The sequence below is a fragment of the Nestor notabilis genome, unplaced genomic scaffold (genome assembly GCF_000696875.1).
Source record: "Nestor notabilis isolate BGI_N333 unplaced genomic scaffold, ASM69687v1 scaffold9453, whole genome shotgun sequence".
NCBI lineage: Eukaryota > Metazoa > Chordata > Aves > Psittaciformes > Psittacidae > Nestor > Nestor notabilis.
The window spans coordinates 844-16251 of NW_009923369.1; the positions used below are offsets into that span (position 1 = coordinate 844).

At 46.0% G+C, this 15408-nt stretch overlaps 1 protein-coding gene across 1 annotated transcript in view; it reads left to right on the forward strand.

Moving 5' to 3' along the window:
• Nucleotides 1–864: 864 nt before the first annotated feature.
• CDH23 (cadherin-related 23) overlaps nt 865–15408 on the forward strand; it is a gene marked incomplete at its 5' end in the record, with an annotated part of 131001 nt that continues 116457 nt past the window's right edge. Inside the window, 3 exons of the mRNA XM_010012102.1 lie at nt 865–1007; nt 4794–4841; nt 5079–5171. Of these exons, the coding sequence (XP_010010404.1) occupies nt 865–1007; nt 4794–4841; nt 5079–5171 (284 nt within the window). The remainder of the gene's footprint in view (nt 1008–4793; nt 4842–5078; nt 5172–15408) is intronic.

Genomic DNA, 15408 nt, shown 5'->3' on the forward strand with positions numbered 1-15408 from the left:
TGAGAAGATGGTGTCCATCCCTTACTTTTAGAGCAATAGAAGTCATGCTGCTCCAGTTGCTGTGTGGATATCAGAGACAGTACTCATGGTCCCCATGCAACAATTTCAGAGGCTTTGTGTTGCCTCTTGGGTGCTGTTAGGAAGAGACATTTGCAACCACATGCCTGTACAAGGTCTTTGTTGTCTGGACTATTCTGCAGGACGCTGCAGAAGATGGTTTTAAATATAATTTGGCAGAAGGTAGTGATGGATTTTTCCCAGTGCCTCTCATGCTCTCTAGGTGTGTAGGTGCCACATATGCCAAGATGCCCAGCACTTGCTGCAGCTGCCATGTTTGAAACAAACCCCAGGTCTGTGTCTGATTCCAGGCCCTACCGAATCCCTGGGCCTTGAGGCACTTGCGGGCATCATATCTATGCCCTTGCCACTGGGTTCTTTGCTTTTGACCTGCAAATTTTGTTGTATCTGCTGGTGGCACCCCTTGGCAGGGGAGAGTGAGGGAGGTTGGTGGATGCTTATCTAGAAGAGGCACAGGTTCCTCCACTATCTCTAGCACTCAAGATGGCTATGCTTCTGCTGAGCTAATGTGGCTTTCTCTTCTGGTAAGGGGGAGGGAGAAGAGGAACTGTGGTTTGGTTTATCTATGCTAGAGAGAACAATGCTATGCTTACTACGCTAGTAAGACCATGCACAGCTTGATTCCCCTTGCTGCTTGAGGCATGATAGTACCACAGGAAAATGGTTTGGGGATGACTTAAGGGAGGAAGGCAGAAAACCTGCATCCTCTGGCAAGCTGACTGTTTTAAGGATTTCTTCCTCTCTGTCCTGTTTTGCTCATGATTTCTTTCTCACTGTCTCTCCCAGGTTCCTCAGTGACGCAGCTGCTGGCTCGGGACCTGGACAACGATCCGCTGGTCTTTGGTGTGGTTGGTGAGGAAGCAAGCCGGTTCTTCGCTGTGGAGAGCATGACTGGTGTTGTCTGGCTCCGGCAGCCCTTGGACAGAGAGGTAATGCCGCTTGCTGCTGAGAGCATCCTCAGCAGGAGGAAAACCATTTCTGCTCAGATAAATGGTGGCTCCCCACCTTCTGTGGAGCTGAGATGTAGCCTGGGTGTTGCTCCCATGTAGAGTTGGGAATCCAGGTGTGTCCACATCAGGGTCTGTCCCTAGCCACCTTCTCACTGTCCCCAGCTCAGTGGGGCCACGGGGAATAAACAGGGTGCTCTGGTTCAATTTGGTGTGTTGGTTTTCCTGGATCCCGGAATAGTATCTGTGAGTCTGGAAGTCAAGAAAATTATAAATGGACATGATCTTCCAAAGAGCCAGGATGCTTATTCATTCAGTGAAATCTACAGTTCCCTCTTTATATTCTGATTAAATCCTTTACTATTTAGAACAGTGTGTGAAGAGATATGACGTATCCCTGCGTATTCAATCTCATCATGACTTTTCATCATCTTGTGGATTCAGGCTGCTGGATGCTAAACTTGGCAAGATTCTTGCCTTGAAGCTGTTTCGCACCCCTATTTTGAAGTGTAGCTTTGGTGTGCAAAGATGATATCTCATCCAGGTGCCTGTTTTGTAAAAACCCTGGCCCTTATTCTGTTCATGGAGTGAGGAGAAAAGGATGGCACAGGCTCTTGGACAGGATCTCGGTAAGACTGGGATGTGCTTCTTTTCCCCTGTGCTTCTGTTGCCTGTATTTAGTACTTCCTTGGCCAGGGGCAATGTTGTGAAGATAAAACTCATTAACACACCTCAGGCACTGGCAGTTGGAGCCAACCAGTTGTAGGGATCTGGAGGAGCAGACTGGTGGATGCTGCTCAGGCAGGGGGAGGGCAAACTCAATTTCACAGTCTTAAGAGTGAGGCTCTGGAAAAATTAAGCGTTTTTCTTCACCCCTCTCCCCTCCACCTCCCTGTGCTAACAGCTGCTGGCATGAGTCATAAATCTTTCCTTATTCAAATACCTACTGTTTTGCAATACTTATGATACCAGCCTTAAGCCAAGGAGGGACATCAATAGATTTTATGGTGAAAAAAATGGGCAGAGCTTGCATGCATGGCCAGGCTGAACCAGGAGAGGATCTTGCACCCATCAACTGATCCCAGGGGCTCAAAGTCAGCGATATATGGATGAGGGTGAAGACAGACACATACATAGCTTGGTATGGATATTGGAAAGGTGTAAATGGCAATTTATGGTGGAGGAAGCAGGATGGCATAGGAGGCAAGGGATGGAGGTGGATAGCATGCTGGGAGCAGAGAATGCTGGCCTGGATGCATGGGATCAAAAAGTTAAGGGAGAGAAAGCCATACAAGAAAACGGGTGGGAAAGGAAAAGCAAGAGATTGATTCTGGTACAGTGGGGAAGAAAAAGAGAAACTTGAAAAGGGAGAGGGAGTCGTAGTAAGGTAAATGATGCAGGAAAAGAGAAAGTAGAGAAAAAGAGGAAGGAGAGAATGTATGGAGGCAAAACAAATTTTAAAATCTTTTTTACTCCCACAAAGATTAGAAGGAAAACAATTGTTTTGTTTTGTTTTGCTTTTTAAAAAAGACAGAACCTGAGTCTAAAAGATCGTTGTGGTTTAAGCCCAGCTGGTAGCTCAGAACCATGCAGCCGCTTGCTCACTTCTCCCGTCTTCTTTATCCCCCCTGCTCCCAGAGGGATGGGGAGGAGAATTGAAAGAATGTAACTCCCACGGGTTGAGATAACAGCTCTCCAGTAACTAAGGTATAATACAAACCACTACTGCTACCACTAATAATAATGATAAGGGAAATAAAGGGAGAGGATACGATTGCTCACCACCTGCCGACCAATACCCAGCCCGACCCGAGCAGCGATCTGGGCCTTCCGGGTAACTCCCCCCAGTTTATATACTGGGCATGACATGCTGTGGTATGGAATACCCCTTTGGCCAGTTTGGGTCAGGTGTCCTGCCTCTGCTTCCTCCTGGCTTCCCCTCCTCTCTGGCAAAGCATGAGACTGAGAAAGTCCTTGGTCAGAGTAAACATTACTGAGCAACAACTAAAAACATCAGTGTTATCAGCATTGTTCCCAGGCTGAAAGTCAAAAACACAGCACTGCACCAGCTACTAAGAAGGAGAAAAAAAGACTGCTGTAGCTGAACCCAGGACAAAGATGTATGTGCTAAAATGAAAGGTGAAGACAGAAATATACATGCGGCAGCTTTCTCTGGTTTTTTTATCAAGTTTTTAGCATTTCAGTACTCAACAGGTTGTTTCTTATCTCCTATTATTCCTTTCTTCCCTATTTCTTTGTCTCTCGTGGTAGCACCAATGAAGAGGGGGAAATGGGTGAAGATGTTGTTGCAGCAGGGTGGGATGTCACAAGGAGGAGGCTTTCTTCTCCATCAGTATTTCAGCTCTTCTTTCTGCCTGCAAGCATTGCTTCAAGGCAGAAGCTAGGAAAGGCGTTCTCAGGTTCAGTCCCCTACCTATTTGGAAAGGGGGCCTAGGGTAGGCAGATGTGGGGGTAGGAGGGTGCATGCTCTGGTGAGCTGTCCTCCAACCCCTTCTCCAAGATGAACTGGTACCCTAGTGCAAGCAGAACTCTTGGTCTGGGCACCAGTGGCTGCTGCTTGTCCCTGAGCTGATCTTATTAGGAATAAATCAACCAAATCTTCAGCACAGAGAGACATTTCAAGCTTGCTCTCTAGACTTTCTTGCATGATGCTTTGGAGACATTGACTTGCTGTGCTCTAGCAGCTCAGGCAAGGGCACTAGGGTAGGGAAGGGATGCTGGAGGAGGAAGAGATTGTTGGGACTGGGGGAATTGTAACACCACATGGCGCCCAGGTACCAGATAGGTGTGGTGGTCCAAGTCCTGCTGTCCATCTCAGTGTGATTCTTTGGCAAAAAATGAGTGAAACGATTGCTGGGTGGAAAAGAAAGGTCAGGAAGAGAAGGTCTGCCTCCACTAGCAATATCTATACACCCTGACACCAAAATAATCCCCTCTTACCCACTTGTCCCTTAACCTGGAACCATGACTTTAACATATTGCCATTTAAGACCAAGCTGTTAATTTAATTAAAGCAATAAGGGGCAGAGAGGACTGCACAGGCATTTTTTTGAATGGGCTTAAGGGATTTCAGGCAGCTCTTAGTACAGACCCTGGGTTTATCCCTGTGTTCCCAGCTGTGTGATATATGAAGAACTACTGCATGGCAGGTAAGCTGAGAAAGCAGCAACAATATTTAGATGTCCTCAGTGAGACTGTGTTGCATTATCATCTTGAACAAAGGCTAATTACATAGCTTTTTCTTTGGACTTTCTTCTCTTTTTGCATTGTCCCTGTATCTTGCAGTTGGAGATGGCACCGTGGGTGGAAAACTGCTTTTCTCATCCTTGCACTTTACTCCCTCTTGCTGATACAAGCAGGCAGCCTCTGGCTTTGGGGACTGGGTGGGTGTTCAAAGAGAGCTAGTGCTTGCTGGCATGCTAAAGAAGGTTAAACAGTGGACGCCTCTCACCTGCTTCAGCCTAGTTGTCTGTTTAAAGTTCTCAGCTGCTAATCAGGCAGCCAGTTCCAGTCCCAGAGCAGAGTAGCTCTCTGTGTCTGTGAAATACACTGGAACACCACTGGCATTAATATTTCTCAGCATTTTATACTCCACGTAGGTAATTGCACTCAAGCGCCCCTTCTTTTCTTGAAGGTCCTGAAAGCATTTTGCATGTAATAATATTGGCTAAAAGTCCCAAGCCTGCCATCTACAGATAAACACTACAGTATCTTTAATTATATGTTTTTCTACTCTTTGCCTTTCAGACTAAGTCAGAATTCACGGTTGAATTTTCTGTCAGCGACAGCCAAGGGGTAAGTGTGATTTCTCATTTCATGGCCCATGGCATGGGTGGAGGGGAGCAGGGAGGATGGACACATGGGTCGCCGGGGGACTTTCTGCATCACCCTGAGGGGTATGGGGAGTAGGGTCACCCCTGGCCATTGATTGCCAAAAGCCCATATCAGAAAACAGCCACAAACTTACTTTAGGTTTTAAATCCATGCATAAAGCTGACAACCACTCTCTGTTGTTTATCCTTGTGGCCACAGGTGATCAAAGGGACAGTCAACATCCAAGTGGGAGACGTGAATGACAATCCCCCACGATTCCACAACCAGCCCTATAGTGTCCGCATACCAGAGGTAGGGATTGCTGCAGCCTCTCCACACAGCCTGGCTTCTGGCTCTTCCCTCTTTGGCTATGCTTGCTGCCTGGTGCCACCACAGAGCTGGCTGTATGAGGGCCACAGGGTTGTCCTCCTGCTATGGACCCTCACTGAGGTTGGGGGCAGGATTAAACATCGGGAAGTTATTGTTGCCTGAAAATGGGCAGAAACAAAGTGAACTGTATTTTGCGTGTTGGGAAGACAGGTGGAAGAGGACCTTTGTGACTCAGAGTCTTTACAGCTTTGTTGATGTCTTTCCCATGGCAAATGTGGGATTTGAAAATAGTTGTAAATGTGATTCTGTTTCTTTTTCTCTTCTTCTGAGCCGGGGAGAATCTCTGTACAGTTCTTGTCACAGAGGCAATCTGAAGCAGGGATAAATATTTATCCAAACTGCTGATTTCTGGCAGAGTCCTGCCAAAAGGCTTCTGCTTTTGTTGGTGGTTTCCTTTAACAGCTCTGTAGCAGGACTTGTCCCATGGTGTCCTAGAAATAGCATAGGTAGGAAGAGACCACAGGAGATCATCTGGCACAAGCTCCCACTAGAGCAGAGAGAATTTTCATGTTAGGTCAGGTTGCTCACAGCTTTATGCAGCCAAGGGTTGAACATTTCCAAGAACAGTTTCCCCAAGCTTCTGCCACTCTCTCTCCATGCTGGTCCTTGCAAAGAAGGTGATACTAGTCATACTGTCAGGGACAGCTTCCGCACCTAGGGCTTGGCTTGGCAGAAATACACCAGGAACTTACAGATCTGATGTGAATTTTGGCTTTAAAAATGTTGAGCAAAAGGTGCTTGCTGGTACTAGGAAGACATGGTCAGGATATTACATTTGAAATAAGGAATTAGTAGGGCACTTCATGTCATCCAGGGGAAGGAACCTCTCCCTCTTGCACCCTGGTGCCATGACAGAGCCTGTTTTTACCAGAGCATGCCTCTGGTGTGCATGAGGTCAAGTGTTCTTCTGTGTGTGTGAAATCAAGCAGTCTACAGTAATTGAGAGGTATAAACGATTATGTTACAATGGTTTATTTAATATGCTGGCTGCTGGTGCCCTGCCATGCTGGGCTTTGATCTTTCCCTGTCCCTCTGCTGTGAGGATGAGGTTTCTTCATTAAGTTGCTTGTGATGTATGAGCTGGGAGTTTTAGTCTCATCTTTGCACCAAGTCATCTGAAACCTCCCTTTGAGAATGACACTGGGTCAGAGCCATTTCTTCTCCTCTTTGAAGCACGAGCAGTGCAGAAATGACTTGGCAAAACCTGCATGAGCTGTTCCTCACTTTTGCCTTTCTGCTTGGACCTCTGGAAGCTGACGTTTGACTGTCTTGCCTTGCTGCTGCTTCTCCTGGTTGGTGGTCTGTCTGCAGAGGTCTGCTAAGCAGAAGGAATGTCAGTAGGACTGAAGGAGAAGGGTCTCCTCTCCCCTGCCCTCAGATTTATCTGTGGTTTTGCTATTTACCAGGTACACAGGACTCCCTTCTTCATGTGAAGAGAGAGATGGAAAGTGGGTTTAGCAAGCACGGTGCTTCCCTCAGTGCTCCTGCTCTGCCAATTGGCCTTTAAAGCTGTGCTTTTCTGGAGGTTGGCCTAATCTAATTATAAGACGCCATGTGCCAGTTTCCAGTTTCTATCTCTGATCTTTAACCAAGGGCACTGATCTGAGGCTAATGAGCCACGAATGCATTGCTCAGCTGGTATCCTGGAGGCACTTCTGTTCCTCTGCTGGGGAGAGATCCATTCCTTGTCAGGCACTATGAGGGCAGGGCATGGTGTCGCACCATCTAAAGAGGACACTCCAAGGGCCCACAGGAGATGTGAGTGATGAACTTACCATGCATGTGCTGGCATAGCCCTCGAGGAAGAGATGCCCACTTGCTTTGAGAGCTTTGCTGGGACATGTGTTTTCCCTGTTGCTTCTCCACGAATACTCAAAGCTGAAGGTGGCACAGCATGGAGATGTGCCTTCAGAAGCTGAGGCTTTTGGAGCCAGAGGACACCTGGAGAGCAGCTAAGGCTGGGGAACCCATCATGGGCAGGGGATGATAGTGTCCCTGGATCACCATCCAGATAGCTCAGGGGAGGGTAAGCAGTGAGAGTGTGGGTAGCAAAGTCTACCTCAAAGACTACCCAGCCCAAGCCAAAGGGCCTATGGCTAGTGAATAAACAGGGACTGGAGCTTGGGAACACAGAAGAGTCTAGCAGAAGCGCTAGCATGGCTTTGCATAGACTGGCTCTGTGCAGAATTGGCAGCTAACGAGAGTTTCTCTCTTTTTAATTTTGAGATAAATGGATGTATCGATTTGCAGTTGTCCTAGCTAATGGAGCAGCAACAGAAAGGCTATTTAAACCTCACTGCTATTGTGTGGCACTGGGAAAGTCAAAAGAAGAGTGTGCATAAATAAATGGAACATGAAGTAAACTGACCTTTAAAAACAATACTGCCTCTGAATACCCATCCTGGCGTTTTACACAGTCTACTTGATATGAGAATGGGAATTTATGTGGGCATGGGCTGCAGACTGCAATTCCTCTCTAGCCTGGGGAGAGGGGAGAGGATGTCCAGTTTAACTGTGGACTCCTCTGCATCGCAGCAGCTCCAAATACCTAGACCAGGGATCACTCGTGTTGGGCTGATGCCACTGGTCCTCTGTGCTTGTCATATCTTAATCGCATCCCCAGCACCTGCCTGGAATAGCTGACCAAGGGTCCATGTGTCAGGAGATGGATATTGCTCCAGCGTAATCGTCCATCCCGTCTGGGCAAGGGTGCCCCGTGATTTGCTTGTCAAAAGGCAACGAGGCGGTGCGGATGCTTTAAAGTCTGTAAAGAAAAGGGGAATCCTGCTAGAATTGGCAACTTAATTCACCAAGCTGGCCTCGACAGAGCTCATTAAGTTCTCATGTATTCATTTCAGGCTAATGGCTGTCATGCTGACTGCTGTTTGATTTGCTATAATAGACTTTTATGGTTTTCCAGTTTGCTAGGACGTGTGTGCCTGTGTCCCTGCCCTGTGGTGCTGCTGTAGTACATTAGTTAGCTGCTCATGTGCTTGCTACTCTGACCTTCAGGGTTTGTTCTCTTCTTGGATGCATCCCTTGCACTTCACCTCTTGTACTCACTCTTTTTTTTACCCTCCTTGTTCTCACCCAGCCCCAGGGTACCATGTTTCTGGGAGTCTCAGTGTTTGGCTTTTAAAGTGGGAGACATACATTGCTGAACCCGTGGCAGGCTGTTGTGGCGATGCCTCAGTTTCTGACAAGTCTGATCTGCTTTATCTAATCTATTTTTCTATCTCACTGGATCTATAGGAAACTCAGTCTTGTTGCATTGTCACAGTTCAGAGGTTTTATGTGAAGCAAGCAAGTGAAGTGGAGCCAAGCCACAAGTTAGTTTTGTGGCATCTAGTGTGGTGTTGGGATCAGGGTGGCTGTTTTCCCTGGGTGCCTGCTGGGCTTTCCAGTCGCACCTTCCAGGAATGAGACTTTCTGGGGCACACAGCCCTCCGTTTATCTATGAAGTGATCAACCTTCAAGCTTATGGTTAAAATGCATGACTCTGCAAGCCTCTCTACTGCATCTGCTACTTCCACGTGCTACGCTATCTGCAGGAGCACATCTTGGGTCCTGCAGAGGAGGTTCCTCAGACATTGAGGCTGTTATGTATTGTGTGGTAACCAAGTCTAGTACCTTCTTGCGAAGAGCTGTTTTCCCTCATAACCCCCCAAAATGCTGAGCTCACTGATCAAGTTCGAACTGTCCATGGCCTTCTCCTGGGCCTGGAGCACCACCAGTTGCCACATGCTGGCAGATAGGTCACTTAATTGTTGGTTTCTTCACTTAATGTCCTCTCAAGAGGTTTCCAGTGCAGTTTTCTCTTCTTTGGTGCCTTCCCTACCTCATTCCTTCTGTTACATTTAACAAAATGATTTATAAAGTAATATATATTATTGGATTACATCTTTCAGCAAAAAGCTGTCCTCAGCCAGGCTCTGGGCCATAGACTGCTATTTAGCACCCCAAACATTCACGAGATGACAGTCGCACCGCACAGAACTATCTGTAACTTGACAGGAGATAGTAATTATAATGGGGTTCTGTTTTTGAAAGGCACCCTCTGCATCTGTAACCACAACCATCTGCCTTGGGAATTTGCTCATCTCGTCTTGAGTTCAAGCAAATGCTAGTTAGAGGCACAGCTGTGGGAAAGGAGTTTAAAAATAAAAAGAAAAGTTTCTGGGCAGCTCACAGCATTGGCTGCGTACCTATAGTCCAGCTTGCAGGTGTTGCACCTCCTGAATTCAGCTCTGATTTACCAATTTATTTTAATTAGGGGGCAGCCGGGCACTTACAATCAACAGCAGTCTCTTCTGCTCATGGAGAAGCCTTTGGGATTGAGCCTTCACAAGCTGTTGGTCACAGTTTCCATCCTTAATATGGTGATGTAGTTGAAATAGGGGATTTTATTACTTTTTTTTAATCGTGCAGAAAAGTGTTTGGCGGGGAGGGAGAGAGAAAGGAGGGAACCATCACTGCCCTGTCCCAGTACACAGCCTGGAACCAGACCATGCTAGATGGTGACCAGGGGTAGTGAGGATCAGAGAAAGCCCCAAAAGCCCTAGCTGTAATTAAAATTATTATTTTGCTTTAATGGTAATAATGTCTGTAATTACATCAGTTTCCATGCCATCCTGCCTGGGAGTCTTCAGGGGCTCATACAATTCTATTGCAATGGTTCCAAGGCCTGATGCTGTGCATATGAAGCAGCTGCAGTGAGCATGAGTTCCCACTTCAGCTGCATTAGCCATTCCCTTGCATGCTTCCAGGCACCTTTTGGGTTTTTTTTCCCCCCTCCTTTAAATAAAGAACCTTTACATTGAAGATGATGGTAACAGAGCTGATAAAAAAGATATTCCTGCCACGTTGCAAAATGGCCTATAATCATTGCTGGCTGCTCTCCTTTCTCATTTCCTTTTTTTCTTTTCCCCCCCACCCCTTTCCTTCTCCCCCCCCCCTTTCTCCCCGCTCACTATTTTTCTTCTCTCCCTGATCTTATGCTTCTGTGTGGATTTTAGAACTGAACAAATAATTTACAATGAATAACTTATCCAGCCTTCCCCTCCTTCCGCCACTTTTGTACAAGCAAAATTTGCAAGCATATTGAACTCCTATGCAGCACTTCAGATTCAACTTTATTTATGGTGGTTTGGTGTGCTTTTTCAAAAATTCTTCCTACAAAGACAACAAATTATTGAATTATTCAAGCTGTGTTCATTAAACACTATTGGCCAGAAGCAAGCCAGTTCTCTTTCCTAGATAGGTAAGCACCTCTGTCTCCTCTCCACCCTGGCATTCCATCAACATGGCTGGTGCTGGGGACCTAGGGTGATCTCTCACCTCTGGTGCCTGCTGGAGAAGTGGGAGGTGAGGCTTCGACTGGTGCTCGCTGCAGCACCTCTTGCACAGGTATGTGGTGATAATCTTCAGCATGTAAAACATTTATCAAACTCCCCAAGCATCCTCATTTTTAATTGTTTGTTGTTGCTGGGTTTCACAGCCAGCCTTCATCAGCCCTGGTGGAATAGTTGGCAGACAAAATAACAGGTTAGATCTCCATGCTGTCTCTCTGGCTTCAGAGAGCTGGTCACCATGAGATTGTTTTGATGCTTTGCCTTTCCATATTTTTTAATTATTATTTTTTTAGCAACCTTTAATTACTTTCCAACTTTGTCCAGCAAACTCGTGGAAGCAGAGAGATGTTGTGCCTTCCTTTCAATAGTTTTAAGTACAGGCATTCTGTCCATCTATTAAAAAACCATCTCTTAGCTGGATGTGATAATCCTTTTGAGAGGGTTTCGTCTGCTCTCTAATCACTAGGTAGGATATAATATCCCTCAAAGAAATCATGTCTTCTCCCCTCCTCTCTCAACCTCAGCCTGCATGATCCTTCAGGATGGGACTATTTCTATATTGCTCAGGAAGATTGAATGTTAAAACATATCTTTACATGGAGAAAATTGCCTAGTCAAGATTTTGCCAGAAATGCCACTGGACACTCTTTTTCATCAGTAATCAAGAGGCTGTGCAAGTGCCTGTCTCCTGGCTTGCACTGGCATGGAAGAGCAGAAAGGAGCTGAGAAAGTAGCAAGTGGATAGGGACTGAGGGATGTGAATAATGTACAAGTCATCAGGCTGAGTTTACTCTGACGGGTGGGATGCCATGTGTGTTGGCACGCTGGGTACGTTTGGCTCTGGGGCGAGTTTGTAAATATTCATAAAGGTCCCTACTTTCCACATACAAGCACAACATAAACAGACTGTTTAAGTGCAGGGAAGTATGGGTGATGTCTTGGGCATTTGTTCTGGCTTTCGGATGCTGGCATTTCCTTTGGGCAAGAGCTTGGAAGCACATCAGGCAAGAGCTGGCATCTTCTCCTTGCTCTTCTCCTCCAGCACTAAAGAAAGGTACTTAAACGAAACAGGCTATGGTGCATTGAGAAAAACACAGTGTTTCAGCTAAAGGGCTTGTACAGCTGAGATCAGAGATGTTCCCATGACTTGAACTTTTCAACAGGTGAGGTGTTTATTAAGGAGTCGCACTCCATCTGTATGATAAGACATGGAGGATTTGAGTAGCGTGACTTGGGTGTGGGGGTTTGAACAGGAGTGGGAGGCTTGTGGAGGTGTTTCCTTTCCTTGCATGGGTGAAGTTTTGTGAGAAAGTAGGTGTTCAGACCTGGAAGCATCTTTCCCTCTGAAGGTCATCTGCATGCAAGCTTTTGCCATTATTGCTGATGTGTATACAGTGATGCCAGGTGGAGATCATCAGAGAATCTTGAGTGATGCCCTGATGTCTTAGGGAGAAAAAAAGTCCCCACCTCTGGCAGTTCTGTCCCTTATATGGCTTCATGGGTGAATAGGAGACCCTGGTCCTTTAAAGCACGTGCCTGAGAAGTGAAATGAGAGATGCAACAGAAACTACTGGGGCGGAAAACTCCAAATGGCGTGGAAGTAATGTGTAAAGTGTCCTGCAGATAACAGTCATTTCCACCAGGCAAAACTTTGGCTCCTTCTGGAAGAATGGTGCAGGAAGGAGGGGGGCAGCCTGAAAATTAGAAATAGTCGTGCTGTTCTGACCAGCGTAATGTTGGGGTAGACATGGGGGATAGGGAAAAACAGAAAGGGGATAAACCAGCAGATTTAGAGCTGAAAAGAAAGCTCGTGTGGGGCAGCAAGCAATCTGGTGCCTCTCTTAAGGAGCCATCGTGCTAGGAAAATAAGACTGCTGGAGCCAAAGAAATATTCTTGAGGCAGAGGAAGAGAAAGTATACAGAAGCATTCTCTAAGCAAAGAACATCCAGACAAAGAGGGGAAAGGTACCTTAGACAGATGGGTCTCTTGGAAGAAATGGGGACAAGGGAAAACATCTCACTTCTGAGCTGCCCCAGGACACAGACATGCTCTTGAATGCTTTGTAGGAGTTACTTCACATGGGTGCTGAAGCCCTGTATCTGCCTGTCACTTGTTGATTTTTTCAAAGGTCTGAATTTATTGTAGGTGTGTGGCGAGACCCATCCTTGAGGCCAGGATGACTCTGAGTTCAGGATGGCCAGTGCCAAGTGATGATGGCTTCTTGGGATCCCCTGACCCTGCTGGTAGCAGGTGACAGGGTAGCTCTGACAGGACATGCTTCCTCCATAGCAGAAGCAGTGGACTGTGGTCCTGCAGCATCTCTTGCTGCAGGAGCAATTTAGGTTTAAGCTGAAAGGCAGCTCTTTTCCAGGGGACTGGAAGCACCTGCACAGGGTGTTTGAGCGCAGCCCTTTCGGTATAATTACATTTACACATCTGGGCAGCAGATGGCTTCAAGGTCTCCTACTTGTCCCTGGCACAAGGAAGGGCTTTCTGCTGCCAGAAACGGGCAGAGGAGCTAATGAATGTGACCTGCTAGCAATTAGTTTTGTTTTATCTTTCTTTCCTCTGGTTACAATATTCTTCCAGAAGCCTGGAATATAACTTATCTCCTGCCAGCCAGCAAAAGCCCCATCCCCTCCCTTTGAATCCCTATTTTGTTTACCTCCCTCTCCATACATCATCTTTTAAGTCAGCAGCAGGAGCATGCCTGGCCATAGAAGTGTTTATTAATACGTTCAGGCTGCAAAGGCAGTGTGCGAGTAGCAACCGCTTGGTGAAAGGCAGTGAAATAGCCTTCGCTGAAAGTTATTCTTTTTTTACCTATATAATCATGCAGTTTATTGGTTTGGGATCCTTTTTCAATCATGCTGCCTAAATTAAGGTATGATTAAGGTCATACTGATATGCACTGTGCCGGGGGACAGTGCTCCAGCCACTGCCATTTTAGGGTACAGGCTCTTTACAGAAAGAATTGAGCTCAGCAGCAGACCTGTGAGGTGGGTACATACTAGCATCCTTGCTCAGTACATCTAGGAAAGGTGAAGCAAGACCTGTCAGAAGAGGCTTATCAAACCATTTTTTTTTTCTATAAAAATGCCATTTTTAATTAAGATGGAAATACTTAGGAAAAATGTTGCCATTTTGACTGCAAAGCTGAGCAGAAATAGTGTTGAAAAAACCCAATAAAAAGTGCTCTTGCTATAGATTCATTCCAATTTCTTTTTCAGAATTGCATTTTGTGTTTTATTAGTTTGTAATGTGTCAGTGACAGTCATGTATAATAAGCTTTCTACTGCTGGTCATACTTTGTGATAAAATAATGGCCTAAATCAGTCTCTCCTGCAAATTTTTAAATATTTATGTGTGAACTGAACTGTTTGTATCAGTTTCAAACTATTTTCATTACAAATGGAAGAAATTTGATCTAGGAGGAAGTTTCAGTCAGTATTAGGCAGCCATTACTTAATTTCAACCATTAATTGCTGTTGAAACTTAAAATGTGGTTGATGTATTTTTGTCAGTGTGAATAATGAAAAGAGCAAGAAAATTGAATATGGGTTCAAGGCAGCTTTGTTTCAAGAAAAAAAAAAACAACTGAAAGTTTTTAAGTTTCAGGATTTGCTTTACAGGAGATTTGAAAAGCATTTTTCTTCTTTGGTTTTTTTTTTTTTTTCTTTCCCCCTTCCTAAATAAGGATGCAAACCAAACCTGGCTGGCTGTGGGTTTAGACACCTGATATCGACTGGGAAGGCTTGGCTTGGGGGCAGCATATACTGAGCCATTGGGCATCTATGGAGATCATGTCCACAGCTGCAGTGTTGCCATCAGGCCCCCTCCCTTCTGAGCAACAGAACTGAGCACATGTGTGGTAAATGAGCTTTGCAAATACACTTTTGCGTTTTCTTTCCTCCCCACTGCCCCTTTCCCGACTCCTGCTGTGTTTCTGCTGCTGCACTTTGCTCTCCAAATGTCAGGCCCTGCTCTTTTTTCCAATATGAGCAGCTCACAAGGTGGTTGTATGCACACATGTGCTTGCACATGCATGCAAAGGATCTCGACAAAGAGCCATGCAAGGCAGCTCTGTGTCCTAATGCAATACATTTCCAAATAATTAAGCGTGAAGAGGTGCATGGGTGGAAGGAGACAGCTAGTGGCTGTCACCCTGTGTAGAATGCTGGTTGTTTGTCCCTCTATTTCCAGGGACTGAGCTTATGCAGAGTGGTCCAGGAAGTCTCACTGGGGTGCCAGAGCAGTGTATTCAGCCACAGCCTGTCTGTCTCCTCCGAGCTCAGGCGATGGTTATGCTGACAGTGCTGAGAGCCTCCCTGTTTTTCAAACCTGCCTTGGATTTCATTATGTTGATATGTCACTTCCAGCTAGGCTTGGCCCACAGCTGTAAATCAAACTTGAAAAGGTAATGGGGAGGAGGGAAGTGAGGAGATATTAATTAAGTCGGCCACCTCCTGCCCAGCCTATGTGTGATGAGTCTTGGTTGCTCATATGTATTTGGAGGCACCTCCCGCTTAGATGACCTGGGGTCTGGCAGTTTATGCCAGGGTAACCACCAGCTGTACTGGTATTTAAGGAGGAAAAAATGAGTTTGTAACTGGTACGTTCATCCAAGGCGTGTTTTTTAGCACTTCTCAGTTTGTTATCAGGAGTGGAAGATATAAACATCTTTCTTGAACTAGTAGATCTTTATTTAGAGGTCAGTTGAGAGTGCAGCACTATGAGCTTTAGAGAAAGAAGGACCTACTTCTGTTTTGTACCATAACCAGACCTTAATGGGCAACTTGAATAGGGA